Raw genomic sequence first — 24,803 nt, forward strand, 5'->3', positions numbered from 1 at the left:
GGGATTGACCCACAGAAAGCTTCCTAAAAATGCTTTTTTTGCCGCACAATAGAGGCAACCATCACTTAAAAACCTGTCTAGGGGATTTTGCCAAGGAAGGAGCGGTGGGATGGCCTTGGCCCTTAGAGTTGCAGTTTTTCATTTATCAGTTAGGACTAAGTCCATGCCATTTCTGGCTTCTACTGGGCCTAAAATGGTTGTGGAAATGTTTCTTTCTCTTTGAACCCAACTTTACTTAGCAAAATGCAGTTTGAAAAGACCAAGGAAGAGGGGCGCCTGGGTGGCTCAGTAGGTTAAGCCTCTGCCTTCGGCTCAGGTCATGAGCTCAGGGTCCTGGGATGGAGCCCCGCATACCGCTCTCTGCCTAGCAGGGAGCCTGCTTCCTCCTCTCTCTCTGCCTGCCTCTCTGCCTACTTGTGATCTCTGTCTGTCAAATAAATAAATAAAATCTTAAAAAAAAAAAAAAAGACCAAGGAAGAAACCACAGATTAAACCAAGGGCTAGAATGAATCCTCATTTACCATTTCCTGGAGAAGCAAAATATTAATTGTATTTCATATGTGAACGAGTACCTGGGATCATTCTTCCCTCCCAATGTAGTGAGTTGGTCTCCAAAATAAAACAGAGATAAAGCAAAAATCAAAGCAGTGTGGTTATTTTATTAAAACAAACACTCGGAATACCAGTTATATTCTAATATATATAGTTCATTTTAAGTAGGACTACTTCTTTGGTAAAGCTATCAGTGCTAAATGCAGGCTGAGAAGAGAATATCCACAACAGATGGGAGTGGGCAGAACTGTCAGTCTGGCCTCTGTCTTCGTCGACATTAACATTCAGGAAGGTGCCATTCAAGAAACACGGTTTTGGTCGTATTCTTGTAACCACCAGCAAGACATGATGTAATGTAAAATCTCCAAGTGCCTTTGTGACAGAAATATCAATCTATATGCACAACCTAGGGTTGGAAAGAACAGGTCACACTTATCTACTAAATGGAGGGGAGACCCTGCTGATCCCTCCACCAACCCTGCAATCCAGTTGTACTGACCTGACCGGAGACCGGGGTAGGGGTGGGGTGCGAGGCTTGTTCTCTGTGTTGGGCATGGGGATGGAGGGATGGTTGGAGCGAGCAGTGAACGGTGTGTGGCAGTGAATCTGGATAATGCCTTTAAGCCCTCCCTTCCACATATCCTACTCTTCCGCTGAACACTGGTTTTCAGTCTATGGTGAGCCACTGGCTCTCATCTTTGCATTCACTCCCTCTTACAAAGCATTATTTTGAGTCCAGATGGATTAGGAAAACTGCTCACAACTCCTCTAGCCAAAGTAAATTCTGAGCCACAGCAGGCTTTTTGATGACACTTTGACCCCTGCATGTGCTTCCATTTTTCACATCAGTTTCCACCCCATAGCTTGGCATAGTTACAGAATTATAGTAGCCTCCCTGGATTCGTAAAGCCTCTTTCTTAAAAGATCCAAGCATTAATAAATGTTGCCTGTTACTTAATTGTATCTAAATTTTAGATTCTATCCCTCTTTACAAGTAAATAGACAGACACAAAGACAAAGAGAAATGATTTGCCCATGGTCAGTCAGGAGTAAAACCTAAGTCTCTTAGCTTCTAATCTAATGGTATATATACTAAATTACATTGCTTCTCCAGCCCTCTGGGAACATAATCCTGGAACCCTGTGTAAGCAAAATGGGCCAAAAATTACATTCTCACCAGAGAAATTAATTGGATAATTTATCAAGTGTGAAAATAACATCAGAATATTCTGCACAACTGATCAAGAACTTTCAAATAAATCCATTATAAAAAGCATCCCTTCAGGCAAAATAAATAAGATTAAAATTCAGCATAACAGACTTACAAACTGAAAACTAGCTGAAAGTGAAGGCCACAATTTTAGCTACAACTCAAATACCACAAGTTCGCCCAAAGAGTTTAAGATGACTTGACTGAAGCTAATTAATTATCTGAAGTTTTTAAAGAGAAACCAAACTTGAAGAAGTCTCATTAAAATTAACATGTACGAAGCGATAAAGCTAATGTTACAAAATGTTATTTGTAAGTTCTAGGTGGTGGCTGTTTGCTACAAAATTCATCCAACGTCTTTGCATGTTTGAAAAATTTCATAAAGAAAGCACTGGGGAGAAAAGCAACAAAACAGAACAAAACAACCAAACCCATCTACACCAAGCCATCTGAAACTTACATGACAAATAAACTGCCAATTAAAACCAATTTAAATTAAATTAAAACCAATTTAACCAGTTTTTTCATTAACAGTTCATTACTAAACATGTGAGTGTGTATCTTAAACCCGGCACGGTGCTGAAACCGTGAACAGAACACTGGCCCTGCCCCCCGATTTTCATTCTCCTTCGGACAGGAGTGAAACTGTAATTCTGGGCTTCTAAGACTGGCAGCACTTCTTTCTCGAAATACAGGAACCCATGTGCTCTTCTTCCCATTGGCCCTTTAGCTCTTACCCTGAAATCTACCTGCAAGGACTCGGATAAACGCCATCAGCTGGAAGAGGCAAGGCAGCTCTAACAGGAGAAGGCTCTTCCTTTCAGAAACCACAGCTGGGAGGGGTAATTGCCACGGTTCTCTGGTGCCTTTCCAGGGGGGACATTCAGAGCGGCAAGCCTTGAGAGAGCAGAAGAGTCAGCCTCTCCTTCCCTCTTGTCCTAAACACGGGGCTAGCGTCCAGCTGAGAGCACTAGGAGGAGGAAAGAAAAGAGCACATCTCCTCGCTCAACATGCCTGCCCCATCTAGAATGATTTTTCAGTATTTCATAACTTTATAATAACAATTTTGGGGGAGGAAAAAGCTTTAAAACATTAAAGGCTTAGGTGACATTTAGAGAAACAAATAGGCCTCTCTTTGCCAAGCGTGTGACTGAAAGTGAAGGCTGTAATTGAACACCACAATCTGTAGAGAGCCATCTAATTAATGATTTCATCAAATCAACTTCTGGAGACTGGGAATTCGGAAGTGTCATCTCCGTTCTATAGAACGCAATGGCATCAACTGTGACACTTAACTGTGACTTATCATGTGAATCTGGAAAATTTAGCCTAAATGCGGGGTAGAGAGGAAGGGCAGAAACACAAGTACAGGGAAAACTAGGCACCACAAAAGAGACCTAATGGTATTTTATATAAATGATGAACGAAATTCATAATTAAATTGAGGCAAGCCAAGAAGAGAGCTGGAGTAACTGAAGTACAGTGCTTTCAAGGCTTAAGTTAGAAAAACCTCTCTCCTAATTGAAAATGTTTTCCAGTCACCAGAGATCGGAGGGTTCCTGGATAAAGGAATGACAAGCAACTGCTCCTCTTACAGGAGGATATATTCTAACTGCATGCATAATTCCTAATTCGTAATTCATGCTTAGTTTATCTAAGACTTTACTGGTACAGAAACAGTAATCGAGACCTTAATTTTACACCTGTCACAAAACCGTCAGGTATCATCCAACATCTCTGTATTAGCCCACCATTAGAGGAAAAAACTCGCCTTTTATTCCATTTCCCTTGACTGGCCCCCACAGTAAAAGCTGAATCATCCTGTACGATAGCTGGAAGCTTCACCGCTGTCCTGGCCAAAGGACAGTAAAAACTCCCGAACTACTAATCAACATCCTGACTTGTTTTCCCACAGCCAAATACATGACTTGTGGCCAGTTCCCTCCAACACTGGGTTAGACCTCTCTGGGAAAAGAGGAAACGATTTCGCTATGTTCAGGAATGATGTCAGAAGATCAACATGTTCAAAGGTTAATAAAATAAAAATACACGGTGCAAACACTTGAAAGCTGGTTGAGTGAAGCCGGCATGTTTGAGTTGGGTAGACTGAAAAAATGTAAGAGACCGGCTTTTCCATCTCAGGCTTGATTCTGAGGTCAAGTCTTAACAAAAATTTCTATTTGGAATGACAGTTTGAACATTACTTTCATTTCATATTCCCAGTGAATGACCAGTATATAAAGTACCTGGTTTCTTACAAAATGCCACATGTTTGGGGGTGAAAAAAAAACTGATTTGAATTGAGACCCAGCTGATGGGATACGACATTTGAAGTAAAGTATGATGTCAGCAAAAAATAAGGTAGAGCAATTTCCTAGTAGCAAAATCCTTTAATAAGGATTGTCAGCGCTCTGCTGGTTAGGACTTAATTTCTTAAAACAGAATTTTATGGCTGGAGCGGACCTTAGAAACACATCTACAGCAACTCATTCTAGAAGATGAGAAACTTGAAGCTAGAAGTTGAAATTAGGCAAAAAACTGCTTTTGTTTGGATTAAACAGTTAGTAGGAAAAAAAAAAATAAACTAACCAAAGCAGGAAATGACTGGCTTCAGTACCTAATGCACAGCCCTGCTTTTAATAGAAATCTGACCAGGAAGTTTTTAAATAGTATTTCCTTTTTTGGTGGGGTTGAATGATTTGTGGCAACATTTTTTTTCCCTCTGATAAAAATATAGGTTTATTGTAGGAAATATAAAACATACTAAGAAAGCACAAAGACTAGAAGTTATCAAAAATAGTTCAAAAAAGCGTATCTCCTTTAGACTTTCTCTATGCAACAAAAAAAGCTTATCGTTTACTTCTTAAATGGAACTCAATAATTATTCACTGACAAACAAGCACAAGAACAGTAGCAGTGCAGGGCTCCCAACCCAGAGGGGGGTGCTGCAATGATTCTCAGGAGCTAGTTGGAAGGCACAACAGCTAAGGGACACCAACTGCCAGCAAGTAAACTGGAAACCAGTGATGAGCAGGTGGTAAGGTTGGTAACTCTGAGGAACAGGATTTCTGCATGACCTTTATTTTTACTGTGTAACATGAATGCATCAGAGCAGAAGCCTAAATGCGGGGTAGAGAGGAAGGGCAGAAACACAAGTACAGGGAAAGGTCAAAGTGACACTTGCTAGGTTTACCTGGAATTGAAACCTTCTTCTCCACAGACAAGGTCCCGTTGGCTTCCTCTTGAAATTAAGGCTCATCTTCAATGCTGGTCAGGGAGCTCTGATTTGGCCCCTTGAAAGATATAATTCCATCTCTCATGACCAGACAGCATTAAACAATCTTGTGTAAACAGCACAGAGTGTGAGTCTTCTCAGATTCTTCTAAGAGCCTATACTAGCTGTGGGACTCCCTGAGAACAAAATTTCAGTCAATATTTAGTATCTACAGGCCTTAACAAATCAACGGCACAAAAAATCATCTCTCCCTATCCCTATTAGGAACTTTCAGCCACTTCAATACATTCCACACAAACCTCCTCAACTAAGTATTGTTGGACCAAAGCAACCTACACAGGCTAAGTCCTGATAGAACCACTGTGACTTCCCACCTTGATCTGATGACCTCTCAGGTTATCTCCAGTGATCTTCCAAGTATTAAGAAATTCTGTTTTTAGGAAATCAGTTTTGTTCCAATTAACAACTACCAAAAGGTGTTCAGTACCTTCTCTGGAATTCACTCTGCACTGAACGGACAGAGAGGGGATTTACAGCATAACACTGGCAGTCGGTACCCATGTGGTTGTCAGTATTCTTAACTCTGGAGAAGATGCTACCAGTAGCCCTAAGGAAATATGTAAGCCAGACAGAATGGAATATTTAAATAAGAAGACAAGGTGTTTACACCAAATAAGTAAGGTCATATTTAGGGTTTCAACTAGTTTCTGTGTATCCTTAGTAACACCCTGGGAGTAGGGGGGCTAGAGTGAATGAGAACTTAAGCTTTCCAAGGATTAATGTTCAAATCCTCTGAAATCCATACAAGGTCAAATAAAATGAGAACTCAGCTCCAGAGTAATAATTCTCGCTGGCACCAGCACGAGGCAGTAGTGATTCTCAAGTTTAATATATTACATATAATATAAAAATAAGCTGAAGTTTTAAGGCATGTCCATTATTATTAAAAGGTCTGAGCTTTTCTAGTCCAACCCTGGGCTTTCCAACAATCAAACACACTGAGCAAAAGCCCACGGAGGTACACCAGAGAGGTATACTAAATGACAAAAGAGCCGCTGCAATATGCCACAGGCACTTCAGTTTTTGAGAAAGCACAGAACGTGTAGATTCCCAAGGGCGGAAAAAACCGCTTCAGAGATTTGTAACAGGAAGAAGTGGTAAGTGACCCGTCGAACAACATTCCCTGGTGAGTATTACATCCCTCCCACTTCTTTTTCGGTTTGCGTCTTACTGAGAACCAGGCAAGGAAAGACACTGCTTTCTCCAGATGGCTTTTGGTTTTGGAACAAATGCAGGGAAGCTATGTCCCTGAATCAGTACTTCGTGGCTGAAAACCCTCCCTCCGGAGACTGCCCATGTCGAAGCGGGTGGAGACCTCACAGCGTACTAATAAAGTATCATCCTTGATGAAGGTTCTCTGTCTTAGGGCTTCCAGATGCATAAAAGTCACGTAGCCAAAGCCTTTTGGGTTCCGTGGGATCGTGGGTCTCTGGAAGGCGAGAAGCTCAGGTTTGGCGTCCATGATCTCTTCATGGTTTTGCCTTACCGGCGCTTCAGACTGATCAAGGATCGCAAGGCGTATTGTACCCTGGAAGGGCCAAGGGAGGTGGCTGTCATACTCCCCCTGCATTGTGTGCACAAAGAGGGATATGTAGTTAGCACAGCGCTGAGCAGTGGGTAGCTGGAGATGCAGGCGCATGCACAGTTTGTACCCGGGTTTGCCTGTGTAGAAGCCAGGGCTGTGAATGACAACGGGTTTCTCCTCTTCCTGAGACTTCAGGTGCATCCCGAAGTTGCCGATCTTCCAGATGTAGATCCCGTTGCACTGCTGCGCTTCTATTTCAGCAACTTTGTCTTCAAGTGTTCGAATCGTTCGTTTGAGCTCACTTACGTGCATGCTCTGAGTTTCCATCTTAGCAGTTAGCTCTCGGATTTGATGGTCTTGTCTCACGAGGCGACCCTCTAACTGCTGAATGGTTTCTTGGAAATTATGGACCTCTGGGTGGCATGAAGCGGAGACCCGGGACACGGAGGAGGAATCGTACGGCGGCATGTCGCGCGGAGGTACAGGAGTTAGGGCAAGGCTCAAACTCTGGACAGCCTGAGCCAGCATTCTCATATGCGACTGCGTGTTCTCTTGCAGGTGGCGAGCCAAGTGATTCCTCTGCATCTAAAAACCAAGCACAAGCCTTAGGCTGGGACTAGATACTGTGAGGACTAGGAAAGGGACCTAGCCAAGCCACATTAAAGGTTCTGAAGTAATGTCACCGCTTCCCTCAATCCCCTACAACCTTCCGTCTTCATCAGATTCTTGATCCAGTGAGAAGGTCTTGTGTCTTTATTTACTGATTAAGTGAAGCTACGCGCTGAATACTTTCACCTTTCACTCGGATAAATCTCCCTCCCACCTACTACAGTAGCAGGATCTATCCCTATCCTTCCCCTCTAACTCAGCCATCTCTGCCTGTCCAACATTAATGCTTCACCTGGGCTCTCACTGGCACCCACCTTTTTAAGACCTAGGAGGTTTTGCTCAGTTATACCCTTTCTCCTTTATCTTCATTCCCTCCCCTTTACCCTTTCCCTCAGAATATAGTACAGCTTTTCTACTGAAAAAAAGGGTACATCTCTGTTGAGCTCATGTCTCTCTTCAGCTAATACCATTTTCTCCTTCTTCCTTTTACAGCTGAAAGGAGTCCATCTGTGCTGTACCCAATTTGCTTCCCAAACGCTACAAAGTATAATCTTTCTTGTCTCCACTCTCTTCTCATATCAAGAACATCTTATTATATGAAAAAATATTTGATATAACTTTTAGTATAAAAGTAAATCACATATATTATAAAAAAAACAGAAAATACAGATGACCAAGAAAAAATGAATTATCTATGATCTCACCTAACTAACATTTTTTTAAAGATTTTATTTATCTGAGAGAGAGACAAAGACAGTGAGAAAGAACATGAGTGGGGAGGAGAGGGAAAAGCCGACTCTATACTGAATAGGGATCCTGACTCAGGGCTCAATCCCAGGACAGGATCATGACCTGAGCTGAAGACAGACTCTTAACCAACTGAGCCACCCAGGCGCCTCCCCCATTAACATTTTGATATATCTCCTCCAAGTCATCTTCTCTCTGCATACAATACAGAATCTTCCCACAAAATGTAATCATAGTGTATACCATTTCTTCACTTTATTCTTAAAATTATTAAATGCATGATTATTTAAAAAAAAAAAAAAGGAAAAGGAAAAGTATAGCTGGACTCTCCAGAGAGAATGACTTATCATTAATAACCCATCGCTCTCTGGAGCGCCTGGACAGCACAGTCAGTGAAATGGCCGACTCTTGGTTTCAGTTCAGGTCATGTTCTCAGGGTTGTGAGATCAAGACCCTCAGTTGGGGTGGGCTCTTTGTGGGGAGTCAGCTTAAGATACTTTCTCTCTTTGCCCCTTCCCCTGGGGCACACATGCTCTTTCGCTCTCTAAATAAATCAATCTTTAAAAAAAATAGCCATCAGTGGGGCATCTGGGTGACTCAGTTGTTAAGCATCTGCCTTCGGTTCAGGTCATGATCCCCAGGTCCTGGGACTGGGCCCCGCATTGGGCTCCCTGCTCAGCGGGAAGCCTGCTTCTCCCTCTCACTCATCCTGCTTGTGCTCCCTCTCTCGCTATGTCCGTCTCTGTCAGGTAAATAAATAAAATCTTTAATAACAATCAATCTCAAATATTTGACACAACCGATCACTAGTATCGAAACTAATTCTGGAGAACATAACAATACCACCTTTTCCTTGCCTGAGTCACCAATTTCTAATACAGTCTGTTCATAACTCCTTTGATGGTCTGCTTCTCCTTCCTGTACATTCACTCTATATGATCTCGACTGACCTTCCATTATCATCATGAACCACTTCCCCAAATCAATATTCTGAGTTCCAATTTCTCTTTGGAGTTCAAAACTTACACACTGCATGTCAACCATATCCCCTTCCACTGGTATTCTCAACTCCACTACAGAACAGAATTCTTCAACATTCAAGTATAAAAAAGAAAGAAAAAACTCCTACCTTTACATGGCAACCGAAAGTACTGAAAGTGCATGGAACTGGGGCTGTCGGACAGTCTAGATCATAGTGATTAGGCATCTGAAAACCAAAACGAAGGTTGAAAAATGGTTCTCCCTGCATATCATGTTCTAGTTTAATGATCAAATTTGAAAAAAAGATTTACATTTTATCTGAACAAAATCACGTATTGTCTATGAGTGCTTTTGCACAATGCAGAGTTGAGTGGTAGCAATAGGAATCATGTGGCCCACAAAGATCAAAATAATATTTACTTCCAAAAGTCACAGAGAAGGGAAAGAGCAACATTTCATACCATCGCCCCAAACCTCTCAAATTTCCAGAAAATGCCTTTGTTTTTATTGCTAGGAACTAACCCCCTCTAGTGGCACTTCAGAGAAAAAGCACCTTCTGACTGCAAATAGGGACCAGTTAACTGCATACCCTGAAACCACTGGCTGCGGCCATTATTTCCCTCGTGACTGGCTCTCATAAATCTTCTTACTTTCTTTTAACCAGAGCAGGTTTTGGTTACCATGGGCAGATGCAGATGTTAGAAGGTATTTTAAGCACATTAAGAGAAGTTCTAAAGAAAGTCTCAGCCTTTGATTTGGGGATTCTACAACACATTCTTCAAGGTGAGATCCATTATGCAGAATGATGTCCTTTGAAAGTGGTGCCAAATTCCCTTTAGAAATTTAGTTAGACTATATTCATCATAGCTACTTCAAGCAGAAATGACTGTAGAAACTACTTAGTCCAATTCTTCATTTTGCATAATTTAGAACAGTGGTCTGCAGAATTTTTGGTAAAGGGATATATAGTAGGTATTTTCAGCTTTATGGGCTTACGGTTTCTGTCACTAGTATTCAACTCTTACTGTTGTGGTACAGTAGCCATGTACAACACACCCACATGTGGGCATGGCTGTGTTCCATTAAATGTATTTACAAAACAAGCAGTGGGCCAGACTGGCTGATGGGCTGATCTGCTGATTCCTGATGTAGAATGTCACTTTTCTTGTCACAGATCAGTGGGCAAGTTAGGGGTACAGCCAAGATCAAAATCTAGGTTTTCTCTTAACCTAGAGTTTTTTTCCTACATTATTTTATTTTTGTTGGGTTTAATATGTGATACACAGTTTCCCTCAAATGAAGAGCAAAAAAGAAAACCAACGAGGTGAGACTTCATAAGCAAAAAGAAGTTTAACACCTTCAAATTAAGGCTTTATTGAGAAAAGAACCCTAAAAGACTCTGTTAAAAGACAAATGGAAAAGTTTAGTCAAGTGACGGGTTTTGCTTGCTGCTACTTAGTCAGGTAATCAATTACGATCTCGGGTTTGCAGATTTCATGGGTGTATAAGTATTTAGTGACTAATAGTCATATTTTGTGGGTAAACTCCCCAAATGTCAAAGGATAACAATCAGATGGAATTTTCCTTTCTCCATTAATACAAATGTGCAGTTTTCTATTCTAACTACTACTTTTGATGATGCCCATTAGCAGTCTATGGCAAGAATGAATAGAGGCGCTACCGAGCTTGGAAATCGCAAAATGTCCCACTATGTCTCAGGGCTACAGCTACAAATAATGCTTGGCTACTGAACAGACTTGCTTTCATCAGTTTCATTGTTCTCTCACTGTCACCTAAGATCCCTGTTACACAGTGTGCAAATACGTATTTCTCTAAGTTTTTTCTTTCTTTAAATGGGTATTTTAAAAATTATTTTTATCTTAAAATGACCCAGGTTTGGTAGGAATTTTTATGAATATATACAAACATGGGTATTAGGTTAATGACTTAGGAATTTTAAGTACTTAGGGCTGAATATTTTGTTCTTTTGAAAGTACTACACTAATTTACATGAAAACTTTTCAGTTTTAATACTTCTTCAACCTGTATTCATTTTGCCTTATTGATTCAAATTTCCCATTAAAAACCTAACTCATTTCTTTAATCTACTAATGGAAATATTCACTTACAAAAGGGAATCACTATACCTGTTCTCTGATGAGCATGGTATTGCAGTATTCACAGATGACATTTGCCAAAGGACAATTCTGGTCATGGATCTAAATTTTATTAGAGAAAAATAAAAAAAATCATGAGAAAATCTGAAAAAGTAATCTATTTTTATAAAAAGTAATTCACTATAAAAAAAATTAAGGACTTCAATTGGTGCCCGACACAATTGTAAGATTAATGTACGAAGGTTATTTTCTCTCCAAAGGGAGCCATGTGTAGTAATGACAGATTCATCTCACCTTCCAGCTCTTTAGAAGAATATGAGTAGTATACACAAGAATCTTTTAAATCATTTCTTTTGAACTTCTTCTGTGACTAGTTTGGATAAAATTTACCAATAGTATAACTGTCCAACAGCAGCAGCATGACAACTTAACTAAAACTCTTACCAGGGAGGTTAAAAGACTAGAAGTATTATTAGAGCAAGAAGCTTTGGTGCCCAGGTTCTCAGATGCCCCAGATGAGCTCTGTCCTTCCAGAATACAATGAACTTAGTTTAGTTGATATACTGAGAAGTAACGAAGCTTCCCGGTTAAGTCCACTTAACCTACTTAAGTTTAGGAAGACATCAACTTGCTCTAATTTTGCCTCAGATTTCTCTACGTGTTTAGCAAGTTAGCAGACTTCTTTAATATTTCATCCACTTAATGACTATGCTTGACCTTCTAAGAAAGTAGGAAAAAATTATCAAGATAAATTTATAATAAATAAAGTTTAAAGCAGAATCTTCATAGCTCTAAAAAAACATAAATTATAGGTAGGTTATTTTAGTAAAGAGGACACAGGATGGGGATCCTGGACTAGATCTCAGTGCTAGCTTTGCCACTGACTATATTAACATAAAATTACTTAACCTCTTTACATCTCAGTTTCTGAATGGAAAACCGCTCTAACAATATGATGCTGTAAGCACCATGACATTTCTTTTTAAAGATAAACATTTAATTGAAGTAAAACATATGTACAGAAAAGTGGCTTCACTACACGGGTGTAGCTCAATAAATTATCACCAAAGGAACACATTTTGTGGTTTTTAATTTATTCTCCATAGAAGTTTTAACCACCCATTCTCTTTTTCAAAAAGAAAAGTGTAAGTCTGACAAAGTACTTATTCTACTTGTTTGTCCCTAATCCAAAATTAGTGCCTTTAAAATATCACATAGAAAAGGAGATCCGCATTGGTCTTCCCTAGAAACTTGTGTTACTTGCAGATCTACTCCAGTGGTTAAGTTGTATAAACAATGTTTTCTAAGGAAGATACAGAAGTATAAACTCTACACTTACTAAAATGGTTTACTGGCCCCTTTTTCTTAAAAGTCAATCTTCCCACCACTGATAATACAGATTCAGATGGGAGTAACATCCTCTTCTATATCCTCAAATGTGCATTAAAACTTTTTTGACAGGAGTAGTGAAATGAACGAATCCAAGTGAGTACATGCCTCTTTATCTTCAAATGCCATCAACACAGCACAGTTCATGCAAGAAACCTGTCTCCTCGGGCACTCTTTAAGAATGTGAATATTAAGCTGGCATTTTTGGAAGGGACGTTGACACTGGGGACAATTCATGAGCGTAAACTCACAATGTGCTTGGTGATCCTGTAATAAGGAAAAATGTAATAGATTAGTATTTGCAATCCTTATGAAATTTCCTAAAAAATAAATCTAAGATTGTACTGTTCCCTTTTATAGAACGGGCTACTGAACCCGCTTTGTCTAGCACACACCATATGAAAGTCTTATCGAAATTATTTTTTATTTAAAGATTTTATTTATTTTAGAGATAGAGAGGGAGCGAACAGGAGGAGGAGCAGAGGGAGAGGGACAAGCATACTTTGCACTGAGCACAGAGCCAAACACGGGGCTCAATTCCATGATTCTGGGATCATGTCCTGAGCCACAATGAAGAGTCAGACACTTAATGGAGTTAGCCACCCATTAAGTGAATTTAAATTCACTGCCCTTACTGAATTTAAATTATGATTGTGAATTACAGGTTTATACATAGAATGTGAATTGTCAAGTTCATGTATCCAATTAGGGAAAGAAGTCAGATTTTCTGATTATTAATTTATTACCATGTCAAAAGGACCATTCCTTCAAAAGGAGCTAAGTATAGGTGGGCACGCTGCAAATACATTTTATTATTATTATTTTTTAAAAGATTTAATTGGCTTCTCACTGTTTTTAGTATATGTGCTGCCGAAGCGAGCACTGGCTTCTCACTGTTAAACCAAAGTTTTGTTTTGTTTTAAGATTTTATTTATTTGAGAGAGCGAGTGAGAGAGAGAGCAAAGCACAAGCAGGGGCAGCAGCAGAGGAAGAGGCAGAAGCAGGCTCCCCACTGAGCAGGGAGCCCAACATGGGGTCAATCCTAGCACCCTGGGATCATGACCTGAGCCAAAGGCAGACACTTAATTGACTGAGCCAACCAGGTGCCCTACAAAAACATTTTAAACACTTAATTTCAAATACAACATAAACAATATTTAATTCCTGTAAAACAACCAAGAATTGTTTTATTTAATTTAAAAGCTAATGCTTTTAGCTAACTGTGTCAACTAGTCTCAAGCTGTAGGAGGACTCCATTTAGCTCATGATAAAATGTACAACTTAGAAAAACCGAGAAAAAAAGTATGGTTTAGATTCTCAGATGATGGGCAACCATATGGAGTTTGCTGCTTATTTCCAAACAAGAGAAACAAAATTAAGAGATTAACATGTGACACTTACATTTGAAATACTCCTGGGTTTTATTGCAGATAATGTCCACCTAAAAAATTTGTAGTAGAATACTGATTTCTTTCTTCTTATCACTGGGGCAAAGCCAGAGTATATGGAATAAGAAATATATGGTTTCCACTCATATTTGTATTCAATTATGAAAGAATTGGTATTAATTCAACAAGAATTTATTAACCAATTATTATATGCTAGGCACAGACGGACACAGCAAAGTGCGCATCCTCTAGGCACGGCTTGAATATATATGCTAACAGCTAGAAAATAATTTTAATACCTCAAGATGCCTCAGTTCCATCTTCTGCAAACAACCTTCATTTGGACACTTCACCATCAGAGAAAGAATCTCTCGTTTTGCAAAATTATCAGGAAATAGTTGATTTTCCAGCAATATTTCATTGTCAACTGGACATTTGTGGCCAGCATCCCTAAAAGAAACAAGATACATACACTTCTAGTAGATTTAAACAAATATTAACATTGGAAAACACAAAACTTTAAGTCACCGCATATAAGTTCTTCATTGATTATTTCCTATGGAAAGTAACTTAACACGTCATACTGCGTATCACCAAAATATTCTGTTCTTTTGTGGACAATTTAACAACGGTTCTTTACTGAAATAAATACAACTAGTACCATTAGGTTACCTATCAAAAACTATGGGCATTTTAGATTTGGGGACAGATTTAAAGCAAAAAAATGAGAAAAATTACTTGAATAAAACTGTATTTTGATTGGCATGAAGTGAAATGAAAGTTAAGCGTGGACGCTCTGGCGGTGTGGAAGGCCTCTGTCCCCTGAGCAGCCAGACAGCGCAGCGCGCCTATAGTGCGCTGCTCGGTCACAACAAAAAATTAAACCCATGAGCAAAACCCATACAAGGTCACGTTTTTGGGTTTACTCTGAACAGTCATTACAATACTCTGGCTCACTGGCAATAGAAGGTTTCCTTTATGTTTATTTAAGGTACAGTGTAGTAGGGAGTTAGAGCACCTCTGTGTACTGATTCCCAGTGGTTTATTCCATCTTATGATAGAAAAAGCATCCTCAGGAAGCTTGGGTGTCTGTCACTCCCCTTTAACTTTTTGGAATGTCTCAATCTTCAAAAAATATGGCAGGTCAAGTAGGCTACTCAATCATTCAAATATTTGTTGAGCACCTCCTACGTGTAAACCAACAGTACTAATTGCTGCTGTAGGTAAAAGTTGCTGAGAAATGGGTGTGCTGTCAAAGGTCTCAGAATTAATAAAGGTGAGAGCCATGATCTTTATGAAGCCTCTCTCAGAATGCATGTTATTACTACACTGTCAAATACTTTCTGGGAAGCAAAGAAATAGATGCCCAGAACCTATGTGACAGAAAATAAAAACAACCTTACAGAGTAAATTGGAAACCACTGTCCAAAGTATTAGCAATCACTCCAAAAGAAAATGGAATTGAACTGAGATAGATTTTGATTCCTTGAATGACTGTAAGGGATGAAAAATTCCAGCAAGGTTCCTTTAAGAACTTCAGAGTTAAAGTTAAATGGTCATTTGTGACTTAGAGGGAGACAGGAAAAAAAAATGGCTCAGACTTCCTTTTGTGGGTTTTACTTCCTTTTCAGACCAAGTCCCACTACTTGCATGAACTCTATTAAAAAACTGCTAAAGGGGCATCTGGATGGCTCAGTGGGTTAAAGCCTCTGCCTTTAGCTCAGATCATGGTCCCAGGGTCCTGGGATGGAGCCCCGCATTGGGGTCTCTGCTCAGTGGGGAACCTGCTTCCCCCATCTCTCTGCCTGCCCTCTGCCTACATGTGATCTCTATCAAATAAATAAAAAAAATCTTTTTTAAAAAACTGCTAAAGATTAGCTACCTTCCTGGGACATGGGACACTTGGTAAAATACTATACATTTGTACCCACAGGAAAACCAACAATACACTTTTATTGCCTACATAATGACGTAAACAAAAATCATTATAAACAAACAAACAAAAACTGAGCCTTTAACATCATTCTCATGCACATTCTAAACCAGTGGTCTCACAAGGGCAATTCTGCCCCCCATGGGACATTTGGCAATGTCTGGAGACCACTCTGGGTGAGTTGGAGAGAGGGAGGATACTACAGTTTCAATGAGCAGAGGCCAGGGATGCTACTAAATCATTCCACAATAATTTCCCACAACAAAAAATTATCTGGCCCTAAATGCCGTGGAGGAGGGTGAGAAAACCTACCCTCAATAGATCTCACCAACTCAACAGTGGGTAACACAGTTTTTTCAAGAATTGCCATAAGTCCCATGTTCCCTTGTAACTTAAATCAAGCCAAGTCCCAAGTATGGATGTAGTTACCCTAAATTCATGTTTTATGCTAAAGTAAATTTAAAAGTTGAAAGAGAAAAACTTATAAGACATGTGAATAGCCAGCTTAACCTACTTAAGAATGATTTTACCAATATAATTAGATATTGACTGAAAAACATAACCCCCCCACCTTCTTCTATTATTTTTGTTTGTATAGAATCCTTTAGTCATCTGAAAATATTCCCATCTACTTCTGAATTATAGTAAAATGTATCTATTTCTTAGGAAATGAATTTGAATCACTTGTGGAAATCCCATCTACCTTCATATTGGTTAAAGCAACTATGATTTACTGAGCACCAACTGTGTGTCAGGCACTGTTTCTGGCAATTGGGACATATCAAGAAATAAGAGATCTCAACCCCTGCTCTCATGGAGCTTATCTTCATGAAACAAGCAGACAACAGACAAATGACCCAGCATTTCAGAAGATGAAAAGTGCTAAGGAAGAAAGAAAAGTAAATTAAGGGAGACTGAGAGAGTGGGGGAGGTAGTCATGCTGTGGTATAAATAGGGTGGCCCGATTACCTATGAGAAGGTGAGATGTGAGCCATACTGGGGAAAGGAAAGAGTATTAGCTAAGCAATTAGCTGAAGTAACAGTGCTCCAAGCAGAGAGAGCAGTTAAAGCCAACTCCCAGAACAAAGCACGCTTGATATGTTCAAGAAACAGCAGAATGAACTGGAAGGAAGGGGAGTGTAGTAGAGAGGTGGTCAGAAAACGGACTATCATACAGGACCTTGGCTTGTATTCTCAGACGACTTGCTGCAATGCTCTGAGAAGTGATGATATTATCTTATTTTACCAGGTTGTACTGAAAACAGTCTGGAAGAAGGCAAGGATAGAAGCAGGAGGCCTGTAAGTGAGTCAGATGTTAGTAGCAAGTGGAGGTAATGAGACACGATTTGATTTGGGATATATTATGAAGGTAGAGCCATCAATTAATACTTTCTTTAAAAATATCCGTTATTTTACAGTTGTCCAGACACCAGGTAACAGAATTTAACACAGCTAAAATAAGAATCATCACTTACGTAAACTTAAGTAAATCACTTAAGTAAACATTCTTTATATGGCTGGGATTATCAGATTCCAACAGCATCATCATTTAAAGTACATTTTTTTCTAAATTTTATTTTTAAGTACTCTCTGTACCCAACATGGGGCTCAAACCCACAACTCTGAGATCAAGAGTTGCATGTTCCTCCAACTGAACAAACCAGGTGCCCCTAAGACACATTTATTCTATATTATTTTCTTAAAGCATAGAGTCTCACGCCGTAGTCTGCAACAGAACTGCTTTAAAAAGAAATAGCTAATTTGCCTATTTATTTATCTGAGGGTCAGGAGGGGACAGAGCAGCAGTTACCTTTCATACCACAGCAGAAATGAGGAACAATCTAAATTTCTCAATTTTCTGTCCAGTGTGCTTTTCCCTAAGTAACTTTTTACGTGTAAGACTACTCTTGGGAGGTCTTGTGTTCTATGTAATAATGTTCTCTCTATTTGGTCCTGTTACTGGATACAGTTCTTATGTTCATATACCTTTTTTTTTTTTTCCAAGAGTTATTTATTTATTTGAGAGAGAAAGAGGGAAAACACATGCACGCAGTGGAGAGAGGCAGAAAGAGTCTTAAGCAGACTGAGCTGAGTGCAGACCTTCATGACTCTGAGATCACCACCTGAGCTGAAACCAAGAGTCGGATGGTCAACTGAATGTGCCACCAAGGCACCCCACTCACGTACCTTATTGACTTGATGATGCAAGCTTTGCAGAACCTGTGGCCACAGGGTGTTTGCACTGCTTCCCGTAATGCCATCAAGCAGATGGGGCATTCATACTTGCTTTCCAGGGGTGGGTCAAACTCCACATCATACCCCTGGACCTCTTCCATAAAAGAACTGGAGAGGTTCCCCGTGCTGGTGGTCCCACTCACACTGTCATCTTTCGTAGCAGCGCTACAGGAGCTGGTCATGGCAGCACAGCAGTCACTTTCAGAGTGGCTGGATCCACAGCTGTTTTCACAGTGTAGCAGACTCATAGTAACGTGACTATCAATTGCTCTGTAGAAAGAGTGAGGAAAAAATGCCTTAACACACATATACATACACACATATACATGTCACAGCTTATCTATGCAAATCACTTTTTAGTTGAAGTACATTAGCTATGCTAATATTATTTATAGAAAACTTTTAAAGTTCTTTGAGCTTTGCTTTATGGCTATGATTTTTTGAGCTGTGGAGTTCATGATCTAGGAGAGAGAATATAAGATTAAGAGAAGAAAAGCACCTCAACAGTAACACTTAGTTTTATCATAATTATCTGCTTATATGTCTGTTTCCTGTGACTGAACTCAAGAATTTTTATATCTTCAGTACTTAGCACAGATCTTTCATATAACAGTTGCTCACAAAGCATCTGCTGAAGACCTGAATTATGCTACTGAAGTTCCTTCAAGTATCGTAAGGTGAAGAACACAGAGTGACCAACAAGCAGTGCAAGGAAGAGCAATGTGCAAGGAATCGGGTGATCATGTGCAAATACCAGTTGTGGGATTTGGGGCAACCTAACAATTTGGCTCTTGGTTTCTTCCTCTAGATTTAAAATTCTACAAGTACTTCAAAATGTTCAATGTGGGGATTTCTATTATGTAGAAAGAATGGAATTGAAAAAATATATATGTGTACATCCTTTTGCCTTCAGTCAGGTCAAGTGACTATGTCTCATTATTAATGACTGGAAAAACACGTGAGATTTCATTGGCCTACGGAAAACTATTGCTTTCATGGGTAGGTGGGACACCTTCAAATTCTGAACCATTACACTATTTATGAATTAGAAGCCAATGTCTAAAAGTGATACCCAGCCTATGTAACCAAGTCTCTGTTGCAGATAATTACACCTGATAATAAGGCATTATCTGGCACAGATAATAATGTGCCAGATATAGTTCTATAAACAGAATGTAAGCCTCTAGTCAATATGGTAGATGTTTATCCCCCTCCCTGTCTCAGTTTCATATGAAAATCCTGGCTGCCACTAGGCCAAACAATGGGTTAGGATGGTAATCCTGTATCTTTTACTTCCATACCTCCTTCTTTTTCCAGACACCTTCTTCTCAAAAAGATCTACAAAGGAAGAGGCACTGTTCTGGCTGGAGAGGCAGTGGGTGAAGCTTAGATGCTGGAATTTGGAGACAGGGGTTTAATTCTTTTCTCCATTATTTGGTGTAGGACCTGGATGAATCAGGTAACCTTCTATGCTTCAGTTCCCTCATGTATAAAGAGAGATAATGATGAAGCCCACCGCAGAATTACTGAGGATTAAATGTGTTAGTATGTGCAAAGCACTTAGAACTGCATCTGGAAGAAAGAATTATTATGATGTGCAGTTCCATATAGCAATTTTATTTAACAGTTTTACTGCCTCAATTTTACCAAAGTGGAAACTATGGAGCATAAAAGAGTTAAGTAACTTGCTGGAAATCATAGGCAAAACCTTAAGCAAGGTTGATACAAAGTAACTACTGGCCAATTCCCTTATCATTTAAAGAAGTTCTAATATTAAACTGAATAGCTGTGAAGAATGAACAGTCACAGCCTTCTCACTTGTAAGGTGCTTTATAACAATATCCCCTGAGCCTCAGTCCATGTTTTGGTTCACCTGTTCCTGGTTTGCAAAGAGTTTTTTGGTGTGTACAATAAAGTTTTACCAATTACTACTTCAGAGATTTGCTGGCTTGTACTTCTACTATTTTTGAACTCTGACAAAGCACAGCCTTAATTAAATATTGTGGGATATAACCACTGATGACTTATTTAGACTACAAAATGAATAAATATTGTCATAAATCATGGCTTGTCGTACATCATGGCTTAAATCCACATACTATTGTGTCTGGGGATATATTATAATCCAAAGAGTACAACGTTAAGTATCTTCGGGAAGGGGGTAGTATGGTGATGCCAAAAATGTGCTCCTCTACAATCAACAGATACTAATGAGAGAAAGCATCTCAACTAAAGAAATCAACAAGGTATGTCTTGAATTGGTCATTTTTAAGTCAATGGAAAATTCATTCATGGCAAAACACAGAAATTCTATAAAGTAAAACTAAATAAAACAAAATACTGAGAAAGTACCTTTATCTTCTACTAGCTTTAGAAACAACTATTCACAAACTCTTTAAAATCTATTCCTGGGGGCGCCTGGGTGGCTCAGTGGGTTAAAGCCTCTGCCTTCAGCTCGGGTCATGATCTCAGGATCCTGGGATCAAGCCCCATATAGGGCTCTCTGCTCGGCGGGGAGCCTGCTTCTCCCTCAATCTCTCTCTGCCTGCCTCTCTGCCTACTTGTGATCTCTGCCTGTAAATGAATGAATAAAATCTTTGGAAAAAAAAAATCTATTCCTGAAATGCAAAGACTTGCAAAACGTGCAGCACTGGCCAAGGAGTGCTGCAAAACAGTCAGCTGTGAGATCTGAATTTTGAATACAAATTCAAGAGCCATTCTCCTTCCTAGGCACTATTTGTTTTCCTCCTAGAGGCAAGGATCTGAACAACTTCTTAAAATCCACAGAGCCAACAGTGTATCAGCATCACATATCCCAACTTATCACAGAAAAGGTCTGGCCTTTACAATTCTGAAATACTGAGAAGTATACAGAACATGCAGGTCGAAACTCTGCTCATCACATGGGCAACAAGTGCCTGAATGAAACACATTCCTTCCTTGCGTCACTAAAAGGCCACAAGGTCCTTAAAGCACCCCAACCTCAAAACCAGCAAAACCCTTCTATCTTCCCCAGCAATCACAGAGGAGTGGATGTTATGGCAGTGGGTTGGGTTCACAAGGCCAACACTCAGACATTCTTGACAAGTTTTTCTCGTTTCTACCCCCGTGTAGCAAGACATTAGTAACCTGTTCTCCCGAGAAACAGAGAAACATGCAAATACTATATATTCCAAGCTGCTAATACTTTAGGTGCTTTCTGTTCACATTCAAGACAGTCCTAACTCTCAACTGGAGTTCCCCTAAAGCCAAATACTAGGGACAGCTTTATCAGCCCTGCGTCTGGAACAATCTCTACAACTACCGAACGCAGGGGCGGAGGAGGAAACATTCATATCATCTGAACTTTTTTTTTTTTTTCTTTTTAAACTTGCTGCCTGGGACCTCTATCGAGTTCAACAGGGAACCCCAAAATAGCTTTCCCCCATGACAGTGACAGAGAGCGATGGGAACTTAAAAGGTTTGCGTTTTGGTTTTTTTCCTTTAAAAAAAAAAAAAAAAAAAAGCTGGTAACAGCTCCGAGGGACGGGAAAATCCAGGAGGCAATTTCCTTTTCTGAAAAGGGGAATATGCGGGGCGAAGGGAGGCAGGGCTAAGGAAGGGGGCGCGGGATTCCCTCTGGCGGATGGAGGGAGGGGTGGGGGTCCCCGCAGGCGGGGGGAGCAGAGAGATGGGGGAGAGGGGTCGGCGTCCCCAGGGGAAACGAGGAGACAGAGGGCGGCCTCCCCAACCTCTGGGAAGCGAAGGGACGGGGGGGCGGCGACCCCAACCTGTGAGGAACCGGAGAGGAGGGGACGGCGTCCCCAACCTCGGGGATAAGGCCGCAGCCGCCGGGAGGAGACGTCTGAAGAAGACTCACCGCTTTCGTCCGCTGGGCCGCCTACTCCAGCCGGCAGCACGACTCGGCTCCGCCAAGGCTCCTCACTTCCGAGCTGAGGCGACCTGGAAGCCAATCTCCCTGCCCGAAGGCCGCTTCAGCTGCGACCCCGGGCCCGCCCGGAGCCCAAGCCCCAGCCGCGGACGCCCCTACTTCCGCCTTCTCCGCTCTCCCTGCGCAGCGAGGGGCGGGGATCGGGCGGGGGCGGAGACAGAGCGGCCTAGCGGGGCCCGGGTGCCCCCTGGCGGCAGTCCTCCACGGACCCCGCAGGCTTCGGCGCAAGCAGGTCTCGCTGTCAACCCTGTGCGCTCTGGCTGGGCTTCCTTTGCGGCTCTCGAATAGGTATCCGACCTTGGAATTCCAGACACCGCAGTCCTGAACTGGTGTGTGTGGGTGTGGGTGGGTGTGTGGGCGGGTGGGTGGAGCGTTTCTATAGCTTCCCTATCCAAGCAGGAAAAAACCCCAACTGGGTTAGATCACTTGACCTTCGGGAATTCTTAAATCCCTCCCCAACTTGCCAGGAAGTTTCCACAGTACTTAGAACCCTCTGTTATTATCACCTGGTCCTTCTCCTTTAACCAGTCGAAGGGAGTCAAACCCATATATTAAGCATATCTTTGAAACTGCTGCCAATGACACCATCTTCTTTTCTGTCACTGTCATGGGAAAGCTATTTTGCACTCCCTGCACTCCCTGTTTAACTGGAAGCAAACGTCAAAGGAATGTCACTGACACTTTGCAGGAGATACACAAAAGATTCCCATCCATCTCTGGTGGCTCATGTTCACCGCTAAGGGGGGTGGGTATTATAGGGTAATGGTAATGGTAATACAGTTTTAAAATCACTTTTAAGGGACTTGTGAGAGGGAGAAAAAAAAAAAAAGACTAGTAGGTAGAGAGTTGTAAGAGATGGAAACAGAAGGGCAGGCAAGGGCTAGATCATGCAAGGTCTTGTAATCCATGCAAAGGAGATTTAAGAGAGGGAAGAGATGTGAAATCATGCATGGGAATCACTCTGGCTGCTGTGTGAAGACTAAGGACAAGGATGGAAGCAAGGGCAAAGGGGAAAAGGACATTGTGGTGTTCCAGGAAAGGTGGGGACTTGAAGTGTTGGGCAGCAGTGGGTGTAATTAGAAGTGGGCAAATTCTGGATGCATTTTGGAGGGAGAGCCCCATATCATAGGACTTGCTGATTGGGTCTGAGCTGGTGATAATGAGGGACTGTTATATATATTTTCAAGATTTTACTTACTTATTTGAGAGAGAGAGAGAGAGAGAGAGAGCATGAGTAGAGGGAGGGGCAAAGGGAAAAGGAAAAGCAGGCTCCCTGCTGAGAAGGAACCCAGGGATCTTTTTTTTTTTTTTAAGATTTTGTTTTTTTTTTATTATTTATTTGACAGACAGAGATCACAAGTAGGCAGAGAGGCAGGCAGGGAGAGAGGGGGAAGCAGGCTCCCCGCTGAGCAGAGAGCCCGATGCAGGACTTGATCCCAGGACCCTGGGATCATGACCCGAGCCGAAAGCAGAAGCTTTAACCCACTGAGCCACCCAGGTGCCCCAGGAACCCAGGGATCTTGACCTGGAGCCAAAGGCTGACGCTTAACTGAATGAGCCACCCAGATGCCCCAGGACTCTGATATTTTTGATGAGCAACTGAGTGGTTGGTGAGGAATGAGAGAGGACCAGGCTGGGAGAGAAAAGAATCCGGAGTTTGTATGTTTCCACCCGCTGAAGCTTGAAATACCTACTAGTATACAATTAGAGATCTTTAGTAAGCTGTGGAAGTAAGGCCTCTGACCCTTAAGGGAGAGATCAGACCTGCAATAGTAAATTTGTGAGGAGCAGCCATATAAACAGTGTTTAGAATCTCCTGAATGTTATCGCCTAGGGAGACTGTACTTAGGGAAGGGATGCAATCTGATACCCACAGTGTGGACAAAAGCACCTTCGAGTCAGATTCCTTCTCATGCCAGAAGCAGGCAGAACAAGAAAATAGATATGTTAATATTTGATAAAATTACAGATCAAGAAAGAATGAGTCAATCAGAAGAGGAATTAGAAGTGATGGAACATAGAAAAAGGCCAGAGATGCAATATAGCATTTCTCATGTACATTCTGTTTTGGGGAGAAGGTGCCCAGGATCAAACTCTCCCCCTAGCTCTCTATTTTCAAAGGCAGGAATTTGGGAAATGGCCTGATGTCATTAATCTTTGAGTTGTAGAAGCAATTGGTAACAGGGGCCAGACAAAGCCAGAGGAGTACATGAAGGAATGTTATCCAATGGAAGATTCTGGTCTTGGAATATATGCCAAGTATGGTAAGTTTCAGGACAGCCCTCCTCATTTCTCCTTCCCTGTCCCCACCCAATCCCCATTCCACCAAAATCAGAGCAGGTGTGTGAGTAGGTAATGAGGAATGAAGGTGGGCAGGTGGGGGCGGAGGGGTAGGGAGCTCAGAGGGAAGATGAGTGAGGTATATGTACAGGTGGATATGTATGAGAAGCCTCCAGAGGGGAACTTCAGACAGTTATAACAGGCTTTGGGGCTATGCACTTAGCTCAGTGTCCTGTCCAGGTTTAAACCAGACTCTGAGCCACTAGAAGGCAGAAATTTAGCTTTAAATCTGCTTTGCAGTTTATAGAAGTTCCTAAAATTCTGTATGGCTGGCGGGTCCGGCTGACTCACTCAGAGGAGTGTGTGACTATTGATCTCGGGGTTTGGGGTTTAAGCCCCTAATTGGGCGTAGAGATTACTAAGAAAAATGAATAAACTTTAAATAAATTGTTAGGGCAACGAGTTTTCTTTGATAAAGCCTGTCTCCTAGCAAGAACTTAAAAATAACTTGTCCTGGGGCGCCTGGGTGGCTCAGGGGGTTAAACCTCTGCCTTCAGTTCAGGTCATGATCTCAAGGTCCTGGGATCGAGCCCTGCATCTAGCTCTCTGCT

General features: G+C 41.2%; 1 protein-coding gene across 1 annotated transcript; it reads right to left on the reverse strand.

Annotated features, from left to right (window-relative positions):
- Positions 1-639: 639 nt before the first annotated feature.
- On the reverse strand, positions 640-22,017 carry TRAF6 (TNF receptor associated factor 6). Its single transcript, XM_044259099.1, has 7 exons — positions 21,841-22,017; positions 17,934-18,251; positions 14,113-14,263; positions 12,534-12,692; positions 11,067-11,138; positions 9,068-9,145; positions 640-7,167 (listed from the first exon to the last, which is right to left on the reverse strand). Exons 2-7 carry the CDS (start codon positions 18,227-18,229, stop codon positions 6,298-6,300), a joined length of 1,626 nt encoding a protein of 541 aa, XP_044115034.1. The 5' UTR covers positions 18,230-18,251; positions 21,841-22,017; the 3' UTR covers positions 640-6,297.
- Positions 22,018-24,803: the final 2,786 nt, after the last annotated feature.

Source organism: Neovison vison, chromosome 7, assembly GCF_020171115.1.
Source record: "Neovison vison isolate M4711 chromosome 7, ASM_NN_V1, whole genome shotgun sequence".
In the NCBI taxonomy this organism is placed as follows: Eukaryota; Metazoa; Chordata; class Mammalia; order Carnivora; family Mustelidae; genus Neogale; species Neogale vison.

Excerpts from the sequence above, each read along its gene's own strand:
- TRAF6 (XM_044259099.1), bottom strand. The coding sequence starts at position 18,229 with ATGAGTCTGCTACACTGTGAAAACAGCTGTGGATCCAGCCACTCTGAA. Across the intron at positions 12,693-14,112 it reads TGGAACTGAGGCATCTTGAG|GATCACCAAGCACATTGTGA; the intron begins GTATTAAAATTA and ends TCCTTATTACAG. Across the intron at positions 11,139-12,533 it reads TGGCATTTGAAGATAAAGAG|ATCCATGACCAGAATTGTCC; the intron begins GCATGTACTCAC and ends AATAAAATTTAG.